A 25,499-nucleotide genomic window follows, 5' to 3' on the forward strand; every position below is an offset into this window, starting at 1 on the left:
AATTAATGGCTGTGATAGGAGGAAACTGAGGATGGATAAACAACACTGTTACTCCACAACACTAACCTAACTGACAGAGGTAAAAAAAAAAAATAGGACGTCTGTACAGAATAAAAATATTCCAAAACATGCATCCTGTTTGCAACAAGGCACTAAAGTAGGACTGCAAAAAAATGTGGCAAAGCAATTCACTTTTTGTCCTGACTACAAAGTGTTATGTTTGGGACAAATCCAATACAACACATTACTGAGTTCCACTCTCCATATTTTCAAGCATAGTGGTGGCTGCATCATGTTATGGGTATGCTTGTAATCTTTAAGGACTGGAGTGTTTTTTTAGGGTAAAAAATTAAAAGAATGGAGCTAAGCATAGGCAAAATCCTAGAGGAAAACCTGGTTCAGACACTGGGAGGTGATTTCACCTTTCAGCAGGACAATAACCTAGAACATAAGACCAAATCTACACTGGAGTTGCTTACCAAGAGACAATGAATGTTCCTGACTGACCGAGTTACAGTTCTTGACTTAAATGTAATTTAAAATCTATGGCAAGACCTGAAAATGGTTGTCTAGCAATAATCAACACCATTTGGACAGAGCTTGAAGAATTATTTTTAAACAAAGTGCAAATGTTGCACCATCCAGGTGTGGAAAGCTCTTAGACTTACCCAGAAAGACTCACAGCTGTCATCACTGCCAAAGGTGCTTATACAAAGTATTGACTCAGGGAGTGTGAAGGGTTATGTCAATTAGTTCACTTTGTCATGATGGGGTATTGTGTGTAGATGGGTAAGTGTTTTGTATTTAATGCATTTTGAATTTAGGCTGTAGTACAACAAGATGTGGAACAAGTCAAGGGGTGTGAATACTTTCTGAAGGCTTCAATACCTATTTTGTTATCCCTGACTCACAGCACCAACAAGGCCGTACAATTTATGGTATAACTGTGATGATGACGTCACCACAAATCACTTCCTACATATTTTGTAGACATGTCTCTACCTGCAGGAACCAGAGCTGCTAGACTACCAATTAAAGCATTGACGTTTATTGGATCATAGTACCGTATATCCTTTGATTTTCAGGGATGACATATAGCTACATTCATGACAGCATGATAAATCACGGCCCCGTGTCGAAAGAATCGTTGAAATGGCTGCATGTTATATTTTTGTTCAGTGTCATTTGATAAGTCCCAGAACCTCAGCCGGATGCTACCACAGTCACGTCTCATTGTAACGCTTCACAGTCACCTTGGTGACGAGAGGGAGACAAATGAAAGACACAGAGAGTAGCCATATCATAGCAAATCCTCCAGGCTCTGCAGAAGCCTATTACATGGCAAACTGAAATCTCATCGTGTGAAAGCACCGGTGTGCATGTGAGAGAGGGAGAGGGTGGCTAGAGAAGGGGAGGGGGCGTCTGTATTGCTTTGCCTTAGCCCTTTAGTCCGATCAATCACCTCACTCATTGTAGATAATCATTCATAGCTACTTGTCTAAATGGACCAAATTTACTGTTCTCCTAGTATCTCTGTCCTGTCAAAGAAAAAGATCACTTTGAGCTAATGGTTTAAGCAATTAGACCATATGGTTGTGTGGACACTCTTCAATGATTTATGGAAACAATCAAGTTTCGTGCGTTCAACAGTTTTCATTGTACTCCAAATAACGGCTCGCATATTTTGTCACAGAGTCTATGATGAAACAACATGTGTTGCTCATATTAAGCTATTACAGCGTTTTGAAGCAGAAATTCCCGAAAAATTATTTAGATAATATATGACTGTATCTACCCATGGCTGTGTCCCCCCCAGGATGGGCACGTTCGTGACCCTGGCGGAGGTGCTGGAGGCCCGGGGGTCACCTCTGGAAGAGGATGAGGTATGGTGTCTGCTACTGGGCACCGCCGAGGCCTTAATGGAAATCTCTCACAAAGGTACCTGGACATATTTCTATGCTTTTCCGGACCCATGATAATACACACCGGCAGGATCTTTTGACCTTAAAGGGATTGTTCACACCCACGTGTGTCAGATGTTTGCAGTCCTCCATAAGTGGAATTATGCTGAGCTGACTTTCATATCCCATGACTTGTTTTTGTATATGCATCTTTATGCATGAGAAGAAATAGGCCTCAAACCAGATGATTGGGAAGGGTAGGCAACACAACGTCATGCTCTACTTCTAATAGTTTTGTCTCTTGTCCTCTCGACAGGTCCTGGTAACATGTGCAGTGTACTGAGCCCTGGCTCAGTGCTGCTGTCAGCCACTGGGAACCTTGCTTTCAAGAGCTGTCCCCGGTCAGAGAACCTTGGTTCCTTCACTGCTCCAGAGGTACAGGAGGGGCACGCTGCCTCCAACAGGACGGCCTCTGAGAAGGTGCTCAATGAACCCCTGATCGCAACGTCATCGCATCTCACTGCATAATCCGAGTTCATATCCGTCTGTACTATATGGCCAACTCCGATGGTCTCCGTTGGCTTGACATCTCGCCACTGTTTTGGTTCTCGACCTTTGGCTTTGCATGAATTCCTCAGGAACGATTTTACTCAGGAACAGTGCTTTGGATCTGTCTCTGTCAGTTACGGCGCGGGCCCGATTTTGACGAAGCTTGGGTGAATGATGCGTCTTACGGTTTACAAAATTACACTGATTGACTTTGTAAATGTTGTAAGGTCACGCCCACACCCCGTTTGACCTAAAGTCATGAAATGCGGTACATAGGTCCCTCTCCTTACAAGGAACAAATTTGCCTCAGGGACCCAAGAGGTCTGCCATGATGGATTTAGAATTTTGTGAAAAACACTTAAAACGCTACTCCTCTAGCACCGAATAACCGACATGTTTACTGTTGCCTTGTTTTTCTCTTTGTTTTCTTCAGATGATTGTATATTCCCTAGGAATGACCCTCTTCTGGTCCGTTGATTATCAACTACCTCAAAACCAGCCCATTCTGCTGAGTGACAACCTGAACAACCTCTTACTGAGTATGTGTGAGGACGCGGTCCACAGACGAGCAGATCTTGTGACCGTGCTGGAGACCTGTGAACAGCACATCAAGGCTGCTCAACTACCCCTACCAGAGAAGCTCATCAGACAGCTAGTACAAGATGTCTTCAGGGACTCTGTGAGTCACCCACATTCCCTTTTTGGTTTAGGCAATGCACCTGTAGTCAGTATAGCTGTCACTCTACACTCCATGTGCTGACCAGCACACTGACATTATAGGGTCACATTTTCTAGAAATAAATTGGCCTCTATTCCATATTGTGACAATACTGGCTGCTTGCAACTCTATCTTGGCTACAATCTACAGCTGGGTTTCAATTGAGATCATATTGATTTGAGACATGGTTATTTTTAAGGATAGGTCAGTGCAACTTATCTAATTCATCATCTGTCATTCTATTGTGTTTTCTAGGTTGATCATGTGTCCATGGCTGAGATTGGTCCTCAACTTACTGACCGGAGTCAGATGGTCAGAGAGAGGCTTCACAGTCTCTCAGGAAGTGCCTCGTACCATAACTCCACCTGGGCACTGAGAAACAGAAGCACCCCAACATTCCAAGCTGAGCTCAGCAGAGGGTAAGAACCTAGCAGTCGCCTTTCAAACAACAAAAGGCACATTTTGACCGGAATACACATATTATCAGCTTTACAAGTATGTATGTGTATATATATATATATATATATATTTTTTTTTAAGGGATAGTTCACCCAACTGTCTATGGACAATAAGTTAAAGATTTTAATCCCTGTAATCTGTATTTTTTTTTCTCCCAGAATTCCCCAAGGGTCACGTCACAGAGAGAGTTACTGCAGCTATCAGTCACGTAGCCCCTCTAGCCCGTACCTGGATGGCTTTCGCCGTGGCAGCGTCAGACCTGTACCATACACATATCTAAACGAGTCCACTGTCAGTCTTAATGAAAAGAAAGCCAAGGTATGATATCATAGTGAGTCGTGTGAAATATCGGGTTGACATTTTAGTAGCTCTTAATGTTTCCCTCGTTATTTCTGCAGGATAGGGGTCCTGAGTTCATTCGAAAGTTAGACGAGCCTCTGGTTGTCTTGGAGCTGCCCGGATCCATTGTGGTAATTATGGCTTTATCATCGGCCAGTAGTCTGGCCTGCTCAGGTCAGGCCTCACCACCTCTTCTTATCCAGGCTGCATCACATCCGGCTGTGATTGGGAGTCCCATAGGGGCGGCGCACAATTGGCCCAGCGTCGTCCGGGTTTGGCCCGGGGTGGGCCGTCATTGTAAATAAGAATTTGTACTTAACTGACTTGCCTAGTTAAATAAAAGGTGAAACTATTATTTTATTGTTTTTAAATCAGAGCTACATCAGCCCAACTGTTATCATCAGCCCAACTGTCATCAGTCGGTCTTCACATGAATCACTCTCTTTCTGTCTCATAATCCAGTCAAAGAAAGGGAAGTCTCCCTCCTCTATGAGGGAGCTGAGTGTGGTCATGCCAAACGGACAGAGCATCCTGGTCAAGTGCGACGTCAAGTCAGGAGGAGGGGATGTCTTTGATATGATTGTTGCCCACTCCAATCTGGTGGAGCACTTCTACTTTGGCCTTGCTTACATTGATGGTAATGCACAAATATTGCATGTCGTTTACTGGGAAACAGTTCATTGAGGTGTTTTGTTGGGTCATGTATGGCTGTTGTATGGCTGTGCTCGAGCTACAGTAATGAAAAATCTCAAAGTTGTCTTTACATGGTTCGCCTGTTAAAAATGTCACTCTTCCTTTTTACCTCTCGGTTTTAGACCATGAGTTTTTCTTCCTGGAAAATGACACAAAGATATCCAAGGTCGCCCCCGACAGTTGGAAGAAAGTGCCTACCTCCACGTTTGTCCTTTTCTTCAGGGTGAAATTCTTTGTCCACGACATCTCTCTCCTTTTGTAAGTACCTCGCATCCGCTCGTGCTTACAGTGTATTGTATTCAAGGTCGGCCGATGGAATTCATAGAGGTCAGGCAATGTTGCAGATTGTCCACTGCTTTCTCCATGGAAGCAAATTGTGTGTGACTGTTTTTTTTTGGCAGGCACAAACTGACTCGTCACCAGTACTACCTACAGCTGAGGAAGGATATACTGGAGGACAGGTTGGCCTGCCATGAAGAGACAGGCCTATATCTGGGTGCCTTGGCTCTCCAAGCAGAGTATGGAGACTGCATGCCTGAGGTATTTTATACATTTTAGTTATATGGTTATACAGTATCTTTGATATCCTGTATAGTCACCTGATTGTCAAGGTCTAGGTGGATTTTTCTGCATATTTACAGTACCAGTCACAAGGTTGGACACACCTACTCATTCAAGGGTTTTTCTTTATTTTTACTATTGTCTACATTGTAGAATACATCGACTATGAAATTACAAATATGGAATCATGCAGTAAACAAAGTGTTAAACAAATCAAAATATATTTTATATTTGAGATTCTTCAAAGTAGCCACCCTTGATGACAGCTTTGCACACTCTTGGCATTATCTCAACCAGCTTCATGAGGTAGTCACCTGGAATGAATTTCAATTAACAGTTGTGTCTGGTTAAAAGTTCATTTGTGGAATTTCTATCCTTAATGCATTTGAGCCAATCAGTTGTGTTGTGACAAGGTAGGGCGTATACAGAAGATAGCCCTATTTGGTAAAAAATCAAGTCCATATTATGTCAAGAACTTTGAAAGTTTCTTGAAGTGCTGTCGCAAAAACCATCAAGCGATATGATGGAACTGGCTCTCATGAGGACCGCCACACGAAAGGAAGACACAGACTTACCTCTGCTGCAGAGGCTAAGTTCAGTAGAGTTAACTGCACCTCAGATTGCAGCCCAAATAAATGCTTCACAAAGTTCACGTAACAGACACATCTCAACATCGTTCAGAAGAGACTGTGTGAATCATCCCTTCATGGTTGAATTGCTGCAAAGAAACCTCTACTAAAGGACACCAATAATAAGAAGAGACTTGCTTGGGCCAAGAAACATGAGCAATGGACATTAGACTGATGGATATCTGTCCTTTGGTCTGATGAGTCCAAATTTGAGATTTTTGGTTCCAACCGCCGTGTCTTTGTGAGACACAGAGTAGGTGAACAGATAATCCTTGCATGTATGGTTGCCACCGTGAAGCATGGAGGAGGAGGTGTGATGGTGTGTGGGTGCTTTGCTTGTGACACTGTCAGTGATTTATTCAGAATTCAAGGTACACTTAACCAGCATGGCTACAGCAGCATTCTGCATCGATACGCCATCCCATCTGGTTTGCGCTTGTTTTTCAACAGGACAATGACCCAAAACACACCTCCAGGCTGTGTAAGGGCTATTTGACCAAGGATAGTGATAAAGTGCTGCATCAGATGACCTGGCCTCCACAATCAACTGACCTCAACCCAATTGAGATGAGTTGGACCGCAGAGTGAAGGAAAAGCAGCCAACAAGTGCTCAGCATATGTGAGATCTCCTTCAAAACTGTTGGAAAAGCTTTCCTCATGAAGCTGGTTGAGAGAATGTCAAGAGTGTGCAAAGCTGTCGTCAAGGCAAAGGGTGGCTACTTTGAAGAATCTCAAATGTAAAATATATTTTGATTTGTTTAACACCTTTTTTGGTTACTACATGATTCCATATGTGTTATTTCATAGTTCTGATGTCTTCACTATTATTCTACAATGTAGAAAATATAAAAAATAAAGAAAAAACCTTGAATGAGTAGGTGTCCAAACTTTTGACTGGTACTGTAAATAGATATTACCTTGTAAATACTACGTCTGGGCAAAATTGGGCACAGTTAATTGAATATCTGGATATCTAAACGGATTTTAGTATTAAATTACTTGAAAGAGTTTTCATTGTTGGAGCCACATTTTTTTTGCCCTATTTTAATCCTTAAGAGTTTATTGGCGCACCTGGGTGTCAAATTAATGAGCATAATAAAAAAATCCCCATCAAAATCCTTCAGTTTAAGCTAGCGATAGCTGCAGAATGGAGCCGCATCTCAATTCACTGCTTCCGCCCATTTCGGCCTTCCGCATCTGCGGTGGAAAGTGACAGGCTACAGTGCTGTTTGTCAGCCCAGGACACATCCAGACAATCTTCTCAGGAAAACGTCTGTAGCATCAGAATGTGCCTAATAACCACTACATGGGAAGAGTCGACTTTCACAAACACAATGGTGTTCTCCGTTTTGCTCTACGACACGCACAAGTGTCACAGGACTCTTCTGTATTCGGTATCGCCGATGTGCCAATTTTTGTCTGTGCCTTCCAAACCGTTTGGACTACAAACTAATATGACCCCATTGTGGAAAGGGGAGACTCACAGGCAGGGCGGTGTTCTCTGTTCTGCTCTACGTCCCCCACAAGTATCGTGGGACTCGTCTGTTATTAACCCATACAAATGAGTTTTGTGCCAATTAAAAAAAAGAGGTTAAATGTGTCCCTGCAATTTTTTTCCCTGAGCTTTCTAATATTTCCTAGATAAAAAAATGACACTTCAAAACCCTTATGATGTATTATTTTTTACTGACTTTTTTTTGCCATTTATGAATGTGGTATTCAATGTGTTTCTATGGGCTATAATATTAAAGGCCAAATTCAATATTTTATCAAACAATTAAAAAAGAAACATACAGGGGGTCCTAAAATTCAAAATCAAATAACTTAATGATCTATGGTGTGACCAACCTAAAATAGTTCCATGTGTTAGCTTAGTAGAACCCCCCCCCCCCCTAAAGGCTTAGACTTTTAGAGGTTAGCAATGAAAAAGCTGTCTAAATTAATAAACATTTCTTTGTGCCATTTTTACCTGAAAGGATATTCCATGACTTAAAATTCTGAATTTAATAAAACAAACTTTTGAATATTCTTTTAAGGGTGTATTGAGCTACTCTTGTGCTACGTCTGCACATTTAGACCTACAGGCTGCCCTGACATGATCGGCATGACACGGATCCATGCAAAACATTCCAGAAAACCTTTTTGTAAGAGAATCATGGAAAATCGGACTTCTCTTCTCACTGTTGCTTTTAGCCAAACTACCGGAGAAAAGCAGAATGTTCGTTGTTTACCTCTGCCGTGTGCATTTGCGTCATTCTGATTGGTCGAGAGTCAAGAGCAAAAAAAAAGCTTATTATTATTACAAATTTTGACTGTCATAAAAATGTCATTATATTATTTGAATAGTAAAATAATTTCAAATGCCCATCCATGGTAAATATTTTGTAACATTAGCTCTAGTTGAGTGATGACTAAATGTGATCTGATATTTTCCAAAGGTTTATGGGAGGAACTACTATCGACCAGACCAGTACGTTGCCAAGAGCGTCATGGAGAAAAGAGCCTTGCCTTACCTAAAGGAGGAATTGCTACGGTTACATGTCAGTAACTCCACGATGAGTACTGACGAGTCCGAATTTGAGTTCCTAAAGGTAACATGAGCCAATGAAAACACTCCATAGAGTTATGGTGTTATATAGCGTACAGTGCATTCGACAAATATTCAGAACCTTTGACTTTTTCCACATTTTGTTATGTTACAACCAAGATCGAACTCTTTGGCCTGAATGCCAAACGTCTCGCCTGGAGGAAACCTGGCACCATCCCTATGGTGAAGCATAGGGTGGCAGCATTATGCTGTGGAGATGTCTCCCAGTCCTTGCCACAGAAAAACTAGTCAGGATCAAGGGAAAGATGAACGTAGCAAAGTACAGAGCGATCGTTGATGAAAACTTGCTCCAGAGCACTTAGGACCTCAAACTGGTTCACCTTCCAAAAGGACAACGACCCGAAGCACTCAGCCACGATAATGTAGGAGTGGCTTCGGGACAAGTCTCTGAATGTCCTTAACGTGCCAGAGCCCGGACTTGAATCCGATCTAACATATCTGGAGAGACCTGAAAAAAGCTGTGCAGTGACGCTCCCCATCCAACCTGACAGAGCTTGAGGGAGAAGAGAGGAATGGGAGAAACTCAAATACAGGTGTGTCAAGCTTCTAGCCTCATGTGGAAAAGGTCAAGGGGTCTGAATACTCTGAATGCACTGTATACATACACTAAATACACAAAAGAACGTTGACACACCTTCAAATTAGTGGATTCTGCTATTTCAGCCACACCTGTTGCTGACAGTTGTATACAATCAAGCACACAGCCATGCAATCTCCATAGACAAACACAGGCAAGAGAATGGCCTTACTTAATAGCTCAGTGACTTTCAACGTGGCACCGTCATAGGATGCCACCTTTCCAACATGTCAGTTCGTCAAATATATACCCTGCTAGAGTAGCTCCAGTAAATTGCTGTTTTGTGAAGTGGAAACATCTCAGAGCAACAATGGCTCAGCAACAAAGTGGTAGGCCACACAAGCACTCAGAACCGGACCAAGCGTAGACTGGAGTGGTGTAAAGCTCATCGCCATTGGACTCTGGAGCAGTGGAAATGCTTCATTAAATAGTACCCGCAAAACACCAGTCTCAAAGTCAACAGTGAAGAGGCGACTCCGGCATGCTGGCCTTCTAGGCAGAGTTCCTCTGTCCAATGTCTGTGTTCTTTTGCCCATCTTAAACTTTTCTTTTTATTGGCCAGTGTGAGATATTGCTTTTTCTTTGCAACTCTGCCTAGAAGGACAGCATCCCAGAGTCGCCTCTTCACTGTCGACGTTGAGACTGGTGTTTTGCGGGTACTATTTAATGAAGCTGCCAGTTGAGGACTTGTGAGCCGTCTGTTTCTCAAACTAGACACTCTAATGTACTTGTCCTCTTGCTCAGTTGTGCACCGGGGCCTCCCACTCCTCTTTCTATTCTGGTTAGAGCTAGTTTGCACTGTTCTGTTAAGGGAGTAGTACACAGTGTTGTACGAGATCTTCAGTTTCCTGGCAATTTCTCACACGGAATAGCCGTCATTTCTCAGAACAAAAATAAACTGACGAGTTCCAGAAGAAAGTACTTTGTTTCTGGTCATTTTCATTAATGTAATCGAACCCACAAATGCTGATGCTCCAGATACTCAACTATTCTAAAAAAAGGCCAGCTTTATTGCTTCTTTAATCAGAACAACAGTTTTCAGCTGTGCTAACATACTTGCAAAAGGGTTTTCTAATGATCAATTAGCCTTTTAAAATGATAAACTTGGATTAGCTAAAACAACATGCCATTGGAACACAGGAGTGATGGCTGCTGATAATGTCTCTCTGTACGCCTATGTAGATATTCCATAAAAAATCTGCCATTTCCAGCTCCAATAGTTATTTACCACATTAACAATGTCTACACTGTATTTCTGGTCAATTTGATGTTATGTTAATGGACAAAATATGTAATTTTCATTCAAAAAGAAGGACATTTCTAGGTGACCACAAACTTTTTGAACGGTCGTGTGTCTATTATACACTGCTCAAAAAAATAAAGGGAACACTAAAATAACACATCCTAGATCTGAATTAATGAAATATTCTTATTAAATACTTTTTTCTTTACATAGTTGAATGTGCTGACAACAAAATCACACAAAAATTGTCCATGGAAATCAAATTTATCAATCCATGGAGGTCTGGATTTGGAGTCACACTCAAAATTAAAGTGGAAAACCACACTACAGGCTGATCCAACTTTGATGTAATGTCCTTAAAACAAGTCCAAATTGGGTTCAGTAGTGTGTGTGTGGCCTCCACGTGCCTGTATGACCTCCCTACAACGCATGGGCATGCTCCTGATGAGGTGGCGGATGGTCTCCTGAGGGATCTCCTCCCAGACCTGGACTAAAGCATCCGCCAACTCCTGGACAGTCTGTGGTGCAACGTGGCGTTGGTGGATGGAGCGAGACATGATGTCCCAGATGTGCTCAATTGGATTCAGGTCTGGGCTGGCCAGTCCATAGCATCAATGCCTTCCTCTTGCAGGAACTGCTGACACACTCCAGCCACATGAGGTCTAGCATTGTCTTGCATTAGGAGGAACCCAGGGCCAACCGCACCAGCATATGGTCGCACAAGGGGTCTGAGGATCTCATCTCGGTACCTAATGGCAGCCAGGCTACCTCTGGCGAGCACATGGAGGGCATGACTGACCCACCGCCAAACCGGTCATGCTGAAGGATGTTGCAGGCAGCAGAACGTTCTCCACGGCGTCTCCAGACTCTGTCATGTCTGTCATGTGCTCAGTATGAACCTGCTTTCATCTGTGATCACAGGGCGCCAGTGGCGAATTTGCCAATCTTGGTGTTCTCTGGCAAATGCCAAACGTCCTGCACGGTGTTGTAAGCACTACCCCCACCTGTGGACGTCGGGCCCTCATACCACCCTCATGGAGTCTGTTTCTGACCGTTTAAGCAGACACATGCACATTTGTGGCCTGCTGGAGGTAATTTTGCAGGGCTCTGGCAGTGCTCCTCCTTGCACAAAGGTGGAGGTAGCGGTCCTGCTGCTGGGTTGTTGCCCTCCTACGGCCTCCTCCATGTCTCCTGATGTACTGGCCTGTCTCCTGGTAGCGCCTCCATGCTCTGGACACTACGCTGACAGACACAGCAAACCTTCTTGCCACAGCTCACATTGATGTGCCATCCTGGATGAGCTGCACTACCTGAGCCACTTGTGTGGGTTGTAGACTCCGTCTCATGCTACCACTAGAGTGAAAGCACCACCAGCATTCAAAAGTGACCAAAACATCAGCCAGGAAACATAGGAACTGAGAAGTGGTCTGTGGTCCCCACCTGCAGAACCACTCCTTTATTGGGGGTGTCTTGCTAATTGCCTATAATTTCCACCTGTTGTCTATTCCATTTGCACAACAGCATGTGAAATTTATTGTCAATCAGTGTTGCTTCCTAAGTGGACAGTTTGATTTCACAGAAGTGTGATTGACTTGGAGTTACATTGTGTTGTTTAAATGTTCCCTTTATTTTTTTGAGCAGTGTATAAAATGGTTATGTCAGTCTCATTCATTCCATACTACTAATATGTGGACTAATATTTCAATCATTATACTAAAAGACTCTGGCACCTGCACGGTGCATCAAAGGCAAACATTCTTAGCCCGTGGGGGAAGCTTGCACGTCGGCCGTTCTAACGTCTAACATCTTACTTCCTTCCAGGCCACCCAGCAGCTTCCTGAGTATGGCGTTCTGTTCTACCGCGTGGGTCGCGAGAAGAAGCCAGTCATCGGAGAACTGATCTTAGGAGTGTGTGCCAAAGGAGTCATAGTGTATGAGGTTAAAGATAGCTCCCGCTCCACAAGTCAGACATTCCACTGGCGGGAAACGGCCAGTATTTCCTCCTCTGTGAGTATCATGCCTTTTTATGATAATGCAAACACTGTTTTTTTTTTCATTAGAGTTACACTTTATTGAGGGGAACTGAGGAATGTTGAAAGTGAACGTTTACTGAATATACTGAACAAAAATATAAACGCAGCAATTTCAAACATTGTACTGAGTTGAAGTTCACATAAGGAAATCTCAGTCAATTTAAATAAATAAATTAGGCCCTAATCTATAGATTTCACATGACCGCGAATAAAGATATGCATCTGTTGATCACATATACTTTAAAAAAGGTAGAGGCGTGGATCAGAAAACACATCTCCTTTGCATAGGTTGATAGGGGCCTATGGAATGTTGTCCTACTCCTCTTCAATGGCTGTTCGAAGTTGCTGTATATTAGCGGGAACTGGAACACAATTTCATACATGTCGATCCAGAGCATCCCACACATGCTCAATGGTTGACATATCTGGTGAGTATGCAGGAAATGGAAGACCTGGGACATTTTCAACTTCCAGGAATTGTGTACAGATCCTTGCGACACAGGGCTGTGCATTATCATGCTGAAACATTATAGGTGATGGCGGTGGATGAATGGCACGACAATGGACCTCACGGTATCTCTGTGCATTCAAATTCCCGTCAATACAATGCAATTGTGTTCGTTGTCCATAGCTTATGCCTGCCCATACCATGATCGTATCGTCTGAGACCCCAAAAGATTGGAAAGCTGCCGCGGTCATCCCCCTCTTCAAAGGGGGAGACACTCTAGACCAAAACTGTTACAGACCTAAATCCATCCTACCCTGCCTTTCTAAAGTTTTCGAAAGCCAAGTTAACAAACAGATCACCGACCATTTCAAATCCCAACGTTCCTTCTCCGCTATGTAATCTGGTTTCTGAGCTGGTCAAGGGTGCACCTCAACCACGCTCAAGGTCCTAAACGATATCATAACCGCCATTGATAAAAGACAATACTGTGCAGCCATTTTCATCGACCTGGCCAAGGCTTTCGACTCTGTCTATCACCGCACTCTTATCTGCAGACTCAACAGCCTTGGTTTCTCAAATGACTGCCTCGCCTGGTTCACCAACTACTTCTCAGATAGAGTTCAGATCGGAGGGCCTGTTGTCCGGACCTCTGGCAGTCTCTATGGGGGTGCCACAGGGTTCAATTCTAGGGCCGACTCTTTTCTCTGTATATATCAATGATGTCGCTCTTGTTGCTGGTGATTCTCGGATCCACCTCTATGCAGATGATACCATTTTGTAGACTTCTAGCCCTTCTTTGGACAATGTTAACGAATGTCCAGACGAGCTTCAATGCCATACAACACTCCTTCAGTGGCTTCCAACTGCTCTTAAATGCTATTAAAACTAAATGCATGCTCTTCAACCAATCTCTGCCCGCACCGGCCCGCCCATCTCGCATCACTATTCTGGACGGTTCTGACTTAGAATATGTGGACAAACTCTCCTTCCAGACTTACATTAAGCATCTCCAATCCAAAATTAAATCTAGAATTGGCTTCCTATTTCGCAACAAATCATCCTTCACTCATGCTGCCAAACATACCCTCATAAAACTGATGTAATTTACAAAATAGCCTCCAACACTCTACTCAGATCACACTGGTGGATGTAGTCTATCACAGTGCCATCTGTTTTGACATCAAAGCCCCATATACTACCCACCAGTGTGATCTCTATGCTCTCGTTGGCTGGCCCTCGCTTTATATTCGTTGCCAAACCCACTGGCTCCAGGTCATCTATTAGTCTTTGCTAGGTAAAGCCCCGCCTTATCTCAGCTCACTGATCACCATAGCAGCACCCACCTGTAGCCCGCGCTCCAGCAGGTATATTTCACTGGTCATCCCCCACGCCAACTCCTAATTTGGCCGCCTTTCTTTCCAGTTTTCTGCTGCCAATGACTGTAACGAATTGCAAAAAACACTGAAGCTATATCGCCCTCAATAACTTTAAGCATCAGCTGTCAGAGCAGCTTACCCGTCATTGCACCTGTACACAGCCCATCTGTAAATAGCCCACCCAACTACCTCATCCCCATATTGTTATTTATTTTTTGCTCCTTTGCACCCCAGTATTTCTACTTGCACATTCATCTTCTGCACATCTATCAATCGTGTTTCATTGCGAAATTGTAATTATTTCGCCACTATGGCTTATTTATTGCCTTACCTCCCTAATCTTACTACATTTGTACACACTGTATATAGACTTTTCTATTGTGTTATTGACTGTATGTTTGTTTATCCCATGTGTAACTCTGTGTTGTTTGTGTTGCACTACTTTGCTTTTTCTTGGCCAGGTTGTAAATGAGAACTTGTTCTCAACTGACCTATCTGGTTAAATAAAGGTGAAATAAAATAAAACTTTTAATAAAAAATCTGTGGCATTGTGTTGTGTGACAAATCTGCACATTTTAGTTGCCTTTTATTGTCCCCAGCACAAGGTGCACCTCTGTAATGATCCTGCTGTTTAGCTTCTTGATATGCCACACCTGTCAGGTGGATAGATTATCTTGGCAAAGGAGAAATGCTCACTAACAGGGATATTGTCACGCCCTGGTCTTATTATTTTGTGTTTTCTTTATTATTTTGGTCAGGCCAGGGTGTGACATGGGTTATTTATGTGGTGTGTTTTGTCTTGGGGTTTTTGTAGGTTATGGGATTGTGGTATAGTAGAGTTGTCTAGGTAAGTTTATGGTTGCCTAGAGTGGTTCTCAATCAGAGGCAGGTGTTTATCGTTGTCTCTGATTGGGAACCATATTTAGGCAGCCATATTCTTTGAGTGTTTCGTGGGTGATTGTTCCTGTCTCTGTGTTTGTTTGCACCAGAGAGGGCTGTTTTGGTTTTTCACGTTACGTTTAGTATTTTGTATTGTTCGTTATTATCTTTATTAAAGATGTATCGAAATAACCACGCTGCATTTTGGTCCGATCCCTGCTACACCTCCTCTTCAGAGGAAGAAAACCTTAACAGAATCACCCACCACAACAGGACCAAGCGGCGTGGTGACAGGCAGCGGCAGCAGGAGCAGCAAAAACCAGATTTCTGGACATGGGAGGAAATCTTGGACGGAATAGGACCCTGGGCACAGCCTGGAGAATATTGCCACCCCAAAGAAGAGCTGGAGGCGGCGAAAGCGGAGAGGCGCTGGTATGAGGAGGCAGCACGGCGACGCGGATGGAAGCCCGAGAGTCAGCCCTAAAATTCATTGGAGGGGGGCACACAGGGAGTATGGTGATGCCAGGTAGGAGACCTGCGCCAACTTCCTGTGCTTACCGGGGGGCTAGAGAGACCGGGCAGGCACCGTGTTATGCTGTGGAGCGCACGGTGTCTCCAGTGCGGGTGCATAGCCCGGTGCGGTACATACCAGCTCCTCGTATCGGCCGGGCTAGAGTAAGCCGGCTCTACGCATCTGGTCTCCAGTGCGTCTCCTTGGGCCGGCTTACATGGCACCAGCCTTGCGCACGGTGTCCCCGGTTCGCCTGCATAGCCCAGTGCGGGCTATTCCACCTCGCCGCACTGGCAGGGCGACCGGGAGCATTCAACCAGGTAAGGTTGGGCAGGCTCGGTGCTCAAGAGCTCCAGTGCTCCTACACGGTCCGGTCTATCCAGTAGCACCTCCACACACCAGCCCTCCGGTGGCACCAGGCTTCCTGTGCGTGTCCTCGGCCGAGTACCACCAGTGCCAGCACCACTCACCAGGCCTACAGTGCGCTTCGCCTGTCCAGCGCTGCCAGAGCCTTCCTCCTCTACAGCGCTGCCGGAGTCTCCCGCCTGTTCAGCACTGCCGGAGCCTTCCTCCTCTCCAGCGCTGCCGGAGTCTCCGGCCTGTTCAGCGCTGCCAGAGCTGTCAGTCTGCAAGGAGCCGCCAGAGCTGTCAGTCTGCAAGGAGCTGCCAGTCTGCAAGGAGCTGCCAGTCTGCAAGGAGCTGCCAGTCTGCAAGGAGCCGCCAGAGCCGCCAGTCTGCATGGAGCAGCCAGAGCCGCCAGTCTGCATGGAGCAGCCAGAGCCGCCAGTCTGCATGGAGCAGCCAGAGCCGCCAGTCTGCAAGGAGCAGCCAGAGCCGCCAGTCTGCAAGGAGCAGCCAGAGCCGCCAGTCTGCATGGAGCAGCCAGAGCCGCCAGTCTGCATGGAGCAGCCAGAGCCGCCAGTCTGCATGGAGCAGCCAGAGCCGCCAGTCTGCATGGAGCAGCCAGAGCCGCCAGTCTGCATGGAGCAGCCAGAGCCGCCAGTCTGCATGGAGCAGCCGGAGCCGCCAGTCTGCATGGAGCAGCCAGAGCCGCCAGTCAGCATGGAGCCGCCAGTCAGCATGGAGCAGCCAGAGCCGCCAGTCAGCATGGAGCAGCCAGAGCCGCCAGTCAGCATGGAGCCGCCAGAGCCGCCAGTCTGCCAGGATCGTCCAGATCTGCCAGTCAGCCAGGATCCGCCATTCAGCCAGGATCCGCCATTCAGCCAGGATCCGCCAGTCAGCCAGGATCTGCCGGAACCACCAGTCAGCCAGGATCTGCCAGAACCACCAGCCAGCCAGGATCTGCCAGAGCCATCAACCTGCCTGAGCTTCCCCTCAGTCCAGAGCTTCCCTTCAGTCCCGAGCTATCCCTCAGTCCCGAGCTACCTCAGTCCAGTGGGGCCCTTGGTTAGGGTTACTAGGCCAAGGTCGGCGGCGAGGGTCGCCAATCCTAGGACGTGATGTAAGTGGACTAAGACTATGTTGGAGTGGGGTCCACGTCCCGCGCCGGAGCCGCCACTGTGGACAGACGCCCACCTGGACCCTCCCCTATGGGTTTAGGTGTGCGGCCGGGAGTCCGCCCTGGTCTTAGTATTTTGTGTTTTCTTTATTATTTTGGTCAGGCCAGGGTGTGACATGGGTTATTTATGTGGTGTGTTTTGTCTTGGGGTTTTTGTAGGTTATGGGATTGTGGTATAGTAGAGTTGTCTAGGTAAGTCTATGGTTGCCTAGAGTGGTTCTCAATCAGAGGCAGGTGTTTATCGTTGTCTCTGATTGGGAACCATATTTAGGCAGCCATATTCTTTGAGTGTTTCGTGGGTGATTGTTTCTGTCTCTGTGTTTGTTTGCACCAGATAGGGCTGTTTTGGTTTTTCACGTTACGTTTAGTATTTTGTATTGTTCATTATTATCTTTATTAATTAAAGATGTATCTGTCACGCCTTGGTCTTAGTATTTTCTTTATTATTTTGGTCAGGCCAGGGTGTGACATGGGTTTTTGTATGTGGTGTGTTTTGTCCTGGGGTTATGTTAGGTAATGGGTTTGTGGCTTAGTGGGGTTTTCTAGGTAAGTCTATGGCTGTCTGGAGTGGTTCTCAATCAGAGGCAGGTGTTTATCGTTGTCTCTGATTGGGAACCATATTTAGGCAGCCATATTCTTTGAGTGTTTTGTGGGTGATTGTTCCTGTCTTTGTGTTTGTTGTCACCAGATAGGCTGTTTAGGTTTTCACACATTTATTGTTTTGTTAGTTTATTCATGTATAGTTTTCTTCATTAAAAAAACATGAATAACAACCATGCTGCATTTTGGTCCGCCTCTCCTTCACCTAAAGAAAACCGTTACAGTATCGAAATAACCACGCTGCATTTTGGTCCGATCCCGGCTACACCTCCTCTTCAGAGGAGGAAGAAAACCTTAACAGATATAAACATATTTGCACAAAATTAGAGATACATTTTTTTTTCCGGACTGAGCATATTTCAGGTCTTCTGAAATTTTAACATTGTGAAAATTCTGTGCAACTTCCCAGAGAAAGTTTACTATGAATGCTGAGGCTGTACCCGCCTTAAGTTACACTTTTAACAGTGGCCAAGTAGTCTACTGTGGCTATTTGATCATAATGTAGGTCTACCAGAGTGGCCTACCATCAAAAGCAATGTAGAAAATGGATCTTAGAACATTTTAACATAAAAATAGCTGTTCTGTCATTCAGCCAACAGTAGCAGCCAATGTGTGATGTTCAATGTAGGCCAACATTCCATGAGACATGCAGGGCTTGACATTAACCTGATTATCTACTTGTCCTTCAGACAAGGAGGTTACTGAAAATGTTTTTGTGTTTGATACAAGAAACCACTTTACAAAATGAAATGCACTATTCCCATTACCATTATTACAGTGAATCAGATAAATTATGCCTATTGGCTACTTAGCTAATTCAAGCCTGTCTCAAAATACAACAATGCCCCTTTAAGAACAATTACCTCTTTACCTGACTCACTTTTCAACTCCAAGCGGGCTGTCGTGTGCCTTTTACTGAGTGGCTTTCGTCTGGCCACTCTACCATAAACGCCTGATTGGTGGAGTGCTGCAGAGATGGTTGTCCTTCTAGAAGTTTCTCCTATCTCCACAGAGGAACTCTGGAGCTCTGTCAGAGTGGTCAGGGAGCTCTGTCACCTCCCTGACCAAGGCCCTTCTCCCCCAATTGCTCAGTTTGGCAAGGCGGCCAGCTCTAGATAGAGTATTGGTTGTTCCAAAGTTCTTCCATTTAAGAATGATGGATGCCATTGTGTTCTTGTGGACTTTCAATGCTGCAGAAATGTTTTGGTACCCTTCCCCAGATCTGTACCTCAACACTACTGTCTCTGAGCTCTACGGACAATTCCTTCGACTTCATGGCTTGGTTTTGGCTCTGACATGCACTGTCAACTGTGGCACCTTATATAGACAGGTGTGTGCCTTTCCAAATCATGTCCAATTAATTGAATTTACTGCAAGTGGACTCCAATCAAGTTGTGTAAACATCTCAAGGATGATCAATGGAAACAGGATGTACCTGAGCTCAATTTCGAGTCTCATAGTAAAGGGTCTGAATACAGTTGAAGTGAGAAGTTTACATACACCTTAGCCAAATACATTTAAACTCATTTTTTCACAATTCCTGACATTTAATCCTGGTAAAAAAAAGTCCATGTTTTAGGTCTGTTAGGATCACTACTTTATTTTAAGAATGTGAAATGTCAGAATAATAGGAGAGAATTATTTATTTCCCAGTGGGTCAGAGGTTTACATACATTCAATTAGTAGTTGGTAACATTGCTTTTAAATTGTTTAACTTGTGTCAAATATTTCAGGTAGCCTTCCACAAGCTTTCCACAATAAGTTGGGTGAATTTTGGCTGATTCCTCCTGACAGAGCTGGTGTAACTGCGTCAGGTTTGTAGGCCTCCTTGCTTGCACACACCTTTTCAGGTCTGCCCACACATTTTCTGTAGGATTGAGGTCAGGGCTTTGTGATGGCCACTCCAATACCTTGACTTTGTTGTCCTTAAGCCATTTTGACAAAACTTCAGGAGTATGCTTGGGGTCATTGTCCATTTGGAAGACCCATTTGCGACCAAGCTTCCTGACTGATGTCTTGAGATGTTGCTTCAATATATCCACATAATTGTCTTCCTTCATGATGCCATCTATTTTGTGAAGTGCACTAATCCCTCCTGCAGCAAAGCACCTCCACAACATGATGCTGCCACCCCCGTGCTTCACTGTTGGGATGGTATTCTTTGGCTTGCAAGCCTCCCCCTTTTTCCTCCAAACATAATGATGGTCATTATGGCCATACAGTCTATTTTGGTTTCATCAGACCAGAGGACATTTCTATGATCTTTGTCCCCATGTGCAGTTGCAAACTGTAGTTCTTTTTAATGGTGGTTTTGGAGCAGTGGCTTCTTCCTTGCTGAGAGGCCTTTCATGTTATGTCGATATAGGACTCGTTTTACTGTGGATATAGGTACTTTTGAATCTGTTTCCTTCAGCATCTTCACAAGGTCCTTTGCTGTTGTTCTACGATTGATTTGCACTTTTCACACCAAAGTACGTTCATCTCTAGGAGACCGAACTCGTCTCCTTCCTGAGCGATATGACGGCTGCGTGGTCCCATGGTGTTTATACTTGCATACTATTGTTTGTACAGATGGTACCTTCAGGCATTTGGAAACTGCTCCCAAGGATGAACCAGACTTGTGGAGGTGTACAATTATTTTTGCTGAGGTCTTGGCTGATTTTTGGAGGGTTTTCCCATGATGTCTAGCAAAGAGGCACTGAGTTTGAAGGTCTTGAAATACATCCACAGGTACATCTCCAATTGACTCAAATTAGGTCAATTAGCCTATCAGAAGCTTCTAATGCCATGACTTAATTTTCTGGAATTTTCCAAGCTGTTTAAAGGCACAGTCAACTTAGTGTATGTAAACTTCTGACCCACTGGAATTGTGATCCAGTGAATTATAAGTGAAATAATCTGTCTGTAAACAATTGTTGGAAAAATTACTTGTGTCATGCACAAAGTAGATGTCCTAACCAACTTGCCAAAACCATAGTTTGTTAACAATAAATTTGTGGAGTGGTTGAAAAACTAGTTTTAATAACTCCAAACTAAGTGTATGTAAACTTCCGACTTCAGCTGTACTTATGTAAATTGTCAATGTGGGGTATTGTGTTTAGATTGATGAGTAATTGTCTTATTTAATCAATTTGAGAATAAGGCTGTAATGTAACAAAATGTGTAAAAAGGGAAGAGGTCTGAATACTTTCCGGATGCATCTACTCACGACCACAGCTCTTAACGCAGTCCAGTTCAATGTAAATGGCACAGATCCATATATGGTAACGGTCTATTTACATATAGGCCTACTGCAACTCTGATTGGTCATGCTGCCGGTCTTTGTAGAGTAAGGGCTGAGTTGTTCTCAATAGAATCCTACTCCAATGCGTTCTGCCAACAACAAAATCTCTTGCATAGTTGGTTTTGTTTCAGTATGTTGCATTGAACGTTGTTAATATTGCGTTCATTCGATAGCAATTGCCACAGTAAAGGAAAACGTTGATAGTGTTAACAGGGAAAACTCTAGAACGTTGAGTTCAATCTCATGCTTCTCTTCCTGGGCTGATAGTTCTTCCGGGAGGCAGTATAGGGGCTACTTCACGCTGGTGCGCAGCTTAGAGGAAACATGTTGCGTTTATTTTTGTTCAGTGTAGTTGAATATAAATATTTTATAAGCTGTTGTTTTTGTTGGCTTGTTATGTCTGTAAATGCCTTAACCGGTCCTCTCTGTCCTTCCACAGCGCCGTAAATTTGTCATTGAGAGCAGAGGGAGCAAGAAAAAACACACCTTAGTCACAGAGCGGTCCAAGACGGCCACGTACCTGTGCAACCTCTGTTCTGCCCAGCACAAGTTTCACAATGAGATGAACTCTCGCCAGCTCGGTCACAGTCTGGCCTCAGGTCAGAACCTTTCATGCCATCCTAACTGGCTTGGGGCCAAAAGTTTTTCCTGGTTTGGTAACAGTCAAGAAGAACTCCTGGCCCCATCCATAACTACTACTACTACTAATACTACTACTACATTCCTGTTAATACTATGCCAGAGACAGCTTGTTCTGATTTTATACAGTTTGTGTCCTGTTCTTGGTGAATCTTAGCCTGACTTTTTGCCAGACTCTTCAGCCATACAGCTAGCAAGCTATACACTGAGTGTACAAAACATTAGGGCCATCAACTCTTTCCAGGACATAGACTGGACCAGGTGAGTCCAGGTCAAAACTATGATCCATTATTGATTCACTTGTTAAATCCACTTCAAATCAGTGTAGATGAAGGGGAGGAGGCAGGTTAAAGAAGGATTTTTTAAGCCTTGAGACAATTGAGAGATGGATTGTGTAAGTGTGCCATTCAGAGGGTGAATTGGCAAGACAAAAGATTTATATGAGTATGTATGGTCGTTGGCGCTAGGCGCAACAGTTTGAGTCGTCGAGAACTTGCAGTGCTGCTGGGTTTTACACGCTCAACAGTTTCCCGTGTGTATCAAGAATGGTCCACCACCCAAAAGACATCCAGCCAACTTGACACAACTGTGGGAAGCATTGGAGTCAACATGGGCCAGCATCCCTGTGGAACGCTTTCGACATCTCGTAGAGTGCATGCCCCGACGAATTGAGGCTGTTCTGAAGGCAAGAGGGGTGCAACTCAATATTAGTAAGGTGTTCCTAATGTTTTGTCCACTCAGTGTATATCCTGCTATTGTTCCACGTGGGCTCATTGACAGGCCAAACAGGGACATGTTGTGATTATAGTACAGTTATTAGAGCAATTTGCACACTTATTAGATCTACATTTACACCCATTTTGATTTCACTTTAGCCACTTTTGACCACCCATGGTTTGAACTTAAGAGCCCCTTCTCTTTCCAGAGGAGAGCATAGTGCAGTATGCGGCAGTGTGTCGGGCTCAGAACAGCCATAGCCAGATGAACAGCCAGGTGAGCCGGTGCTCTGTCTCTGAGACCATACAGACAGACAGCGGTCTGACCACACCGCAGGGCGACTCCATGACCAAACTGTGCGATGACATTGCCGCCAAGATCGAGGCGCGGATCAAACAGCAGCGTGTCCTCCACAAGCAGGGGTAGGAGTGATGGAGAGCATGAAGTTCCCTTCCCTGTATTATATATACAGTGCCTTGCGAAAGTATTCGGCCCCCTTGAACTTTGCGACCTTTTGCAACATTTCAGGCTTCAAACATAAAGATATAAAACTGTATTTTTTTGTGAAGAATCAACAACAAGTGGGACACAATCATGAAGTGGAACGACATTTATTGGATATTTCAAACTTTTTTAACAAATCAAAAACTGAAAAATTGGGCGTGCAAAATTATTCAGCTGCTATACTTTCAGTGCAGCAAACTCTCTCCAGAAGTTCAGTGAGGATCTCTGAATGATCCAATATTGACCTAAATGACTAATGATGATAAATACAATCCACCTGTGTGTAATCAAGTCTCCGTATAAATGCACCTGCACTGTGATAGTCTCAGAGGTCCGTCAAAAGTGCAGAGAGCATCATGAAGAACAAGGAACACACCAGGCAGGTCCGAGATACTGTTGTGAAGAAGTTTAAAGCCGGATTTGGATACAAAAAGATTTCCCAAGCTTTAAACATCCCAAGGAGCACTGTGCAAGCGATAATATTGAAATGGAAGGAGTATCAGACCACTGCAAATCTACCAAGACCTGGCCGTCCCTCTAAACTTTCAGCTCATACAAGGAGAAGACTGATCAGAGATGCAGCCAAGAGGCCCATGATCACTCTGGATGAACTGCAGAGATCTACAGCTGAGGTGGGAGACTCTGTCCATAGGACAACAATCAGTCGTATATTGCACAAATCTGGCCTTTATGGAAGAGTGGCAAGAAGAAAGCCATTTATTAAAGATATCCATAAAAAGTGTCGTTTAAAGTTTGCCACAAGCCACCTGGGAGACATACCAAACATGTGGAAGAAGGTGCTCTGGTCAGATGAAACCAAAATTGAACTTTTTGGCAACAATGCAAAACGTTATGTTTGGCGTAAAAGCAACACAGCTGAACACACCATGCCCACTGTCAAACATGGTGGTGGCAGCATCATGGTTTGGGCCTGCTTTTCTTCAGCAGGGACAGGGAAGATGATTAAACTTGATGGGAAGATGGATGGAGCCAAATACAGGACCATTCTGGAAGAAAACCTGATGGAGTCTGCAGAAGACCTGAGACTGGGACGGAGATTTGTCTTCCAACAAGACAATGATCCAAAACATAAAGCAAAATCTACAATGGAATGGTTCAAAAATAAACATATCCAGGTGTTAGAATGGCCAAGTCAAAGTCCAGACCTGAATCCAATCGAGAATCTGTGGAAAGAACTGAAAACTGCTGTTCACAAATGCTCTCCATCCAAACTCACTGAGCTCGAGCTGTTTTGCAAGGAGGAATGGGAAAAAATGTCAGTCTCTCGATGTGCAAAACTGATAGAGACATACCCCAAGCGACTTACAGCTGTAATCGCAGCAAAAGGTGGCGCTACAAAGTATTAACTTAAGGGGGCTGAATCATTTTGCACGCCCAATTTTTCAGTTTTTGATTTGTTAAAAAAGTTTGAAACATCCAATGAATGTCGTTCCACTTCATGATTGTGTCCCACTTGTTGATGATTCTTCACAAAAAAATACAGTTTTATATCTTTATGTTTGAAGCCTGAAATGTGGCAAAAGGTTGCAAAGTTCAAGGGGGCCGAATACTTTCGCAAGGCACTGTATATACTGTACATACCTTTTCTTTCATTTCTTGCATCTTTTTAGTACCTTTTATACAGTGGCAAGAAAAAGTATGTGAACTACCTGGAATTACCTGGATTTATGCATAAATTGGTCATAAAATGTTATCTGATCTTCGTTTAAATCATAACACTGTCTGCTTAAACTAATAACACACAAGCAATTATACATTTTCATGTCTTTTTTTAACACGCCGTGTAAACATTCACAGTGCAGGGTGGAAAGAATCCCTTGGATTTAATAACTGGTTGACACTCCTTTGGCAGCAATAACCTCAACCAAATGTTTTCTGTAGTTGCGGATCAGACCTGCACAATGGTCAGGAGGACTTTTGCACCATTCCTCTTTTTGAAAACTGTTTCAATTCAGCAATATTCTTGGGATGTCTGGTGTGAACCGCTCTCTTGAGGTCATGCAACAGCATCTCAATCGGGTTGAGGTCAGGACTCTGACTGGGCCACTCCAGAAGGTGTATTTTCTTCTGTTGAAGCCATTCTGCTGTTGATTTACTTCTGTATTTTGGGTCATTGTCCTGTTGCATCACCCAACTTCTGGGTGATGTCCTGTTGAGCTTCAATTGGCGGACAGACAGGCTTACATTCTCCAGCAAAATGTCTAGATAAACTTGGGAAATCTGTCTGATAGCAAGCTGTCCAGGCCCCCAAGCCATGATGATCCCTCCACCATACTTTACAGATCGGATGAGGTTTTGATGTTGGTGTGCTCTGCCTTTTTTTCTCCACACATAGAGTTGTGTGTTCCTTCCAAACAACTCACCTGTAATTTCATCTGTCCACATAGTTTTTTGCCAGTAGCGCTGTGGAACATCCAGGTGCACTTTCGCGATCTTCGGACGTGCAGCAATGGGTTTTTTGGACAGCAGTGGCTTCTTCTGTGGTGTCCTCCCACGAACACCATTCTTGTTTAGTGCTTTACATGTCATAGATTTGTCAACAGAGATGTTAGCATGTTCCAGAGATTTCTGTAAGTCATTTTAGCTGACACTCTAGGATTCTTCTTAACCTCATTGAACATTCTGCGCTGTGCTCTTGCAGTCATCTTTGCAGGATGGCCACTCCTAGGGAGAGTAGCAACAGTGCTGAACT

The 25,499-nt window shown here is 44.2% G+C and overlaps 2 protein-coding genes across 2 annotated transcripts in view; one reads left to right on the top strand and one right to left on the bottom strand.

Moving 5' to 3' along the window:
• LOC139376538 (trichohyalin-like) overlaps window positions 1-25,499 on the bottom strand; it is a 375,197-nt gene that overhangs the window by 140,570 nt on the left and 209,128 nt on the right. The gene's annotated exons all lie outside the window — the stretch shown is intronic.
• LOC139377496 (FERM and PDZ domain-containing protein 2-like) overlaps window positions 1-25,499 on the top strand; it is a 53,440-nt gene that overhangs the window by 5,976 nt on the left and 21,965 nt on the right. Inside the window, exons 2-14 of the mRNA XM_071120531.1 lie at window positions 1,817-1,938; window positions 2,218-2,381; window positions 2,884-3,129; window positions 3,424-3,587; window positions 3,786-3,945; window positions 4,026-4,097; window positions 4,429-4,603; window positions 4,782-4,917; window positions 5,061-5,199; window positions 8,288-8,440; window positions 12,099-12,284; window positions 21,366-21,525; window positions 22,491-22,704. Of these exons, the coding sequence (XP_070976632.1) occupies window positions 1,818-1,938; window positions 2,218-2,381; window positions 2,884-3,129; window positions 3,424-3,587; window positions 3,786-3,945; window positions 4,026-4,097; window positions 4,429-4,603; window positions 4,782-4,917; window positions 5,061-5,199; window positions 8,288-8,440; window positions 12,099-12,284; window positions 21,366-21,525; window positions 22,491-22,704 (2,090 nt within the window). The 5' untranslated portion in view covers window position 1,817. The remainder of the gene's footprint in view (window positions 1-1,816; window positions 1,939-2,217; window positions 2,382-2,883; window positions 3,130-3,423; window positions 3,588-3,785; window positions 3,946-4,025; window positions 4,098-4,428; window positions 4,604-4,781; window positions 4,918-5,060; window positions 5,200-8,287; window positions 8,441-12,098; window positions 12,285-21,365; window positions 21,526-22,490; window positions 22,705-25,499) is intronic.

The sequence above is a fragment of the Oncorhynchus clarkii genome, chromosome 20 (genome assembly GCF_045791955.1).
Source record: "Oncorhynchus clarkii lewisi isolate Uvic-CL-2024 chromosome 20, UVic_Ocla_1.0, whole genome shotgun sequence".
Classification (NCBI taxonomy): Eukaryota; Metazoa; Chordata; class Actinopteri; order Salmoniformes; family Salmonidae; genus Oncorhynchus; species Oncorhynchus clarkii.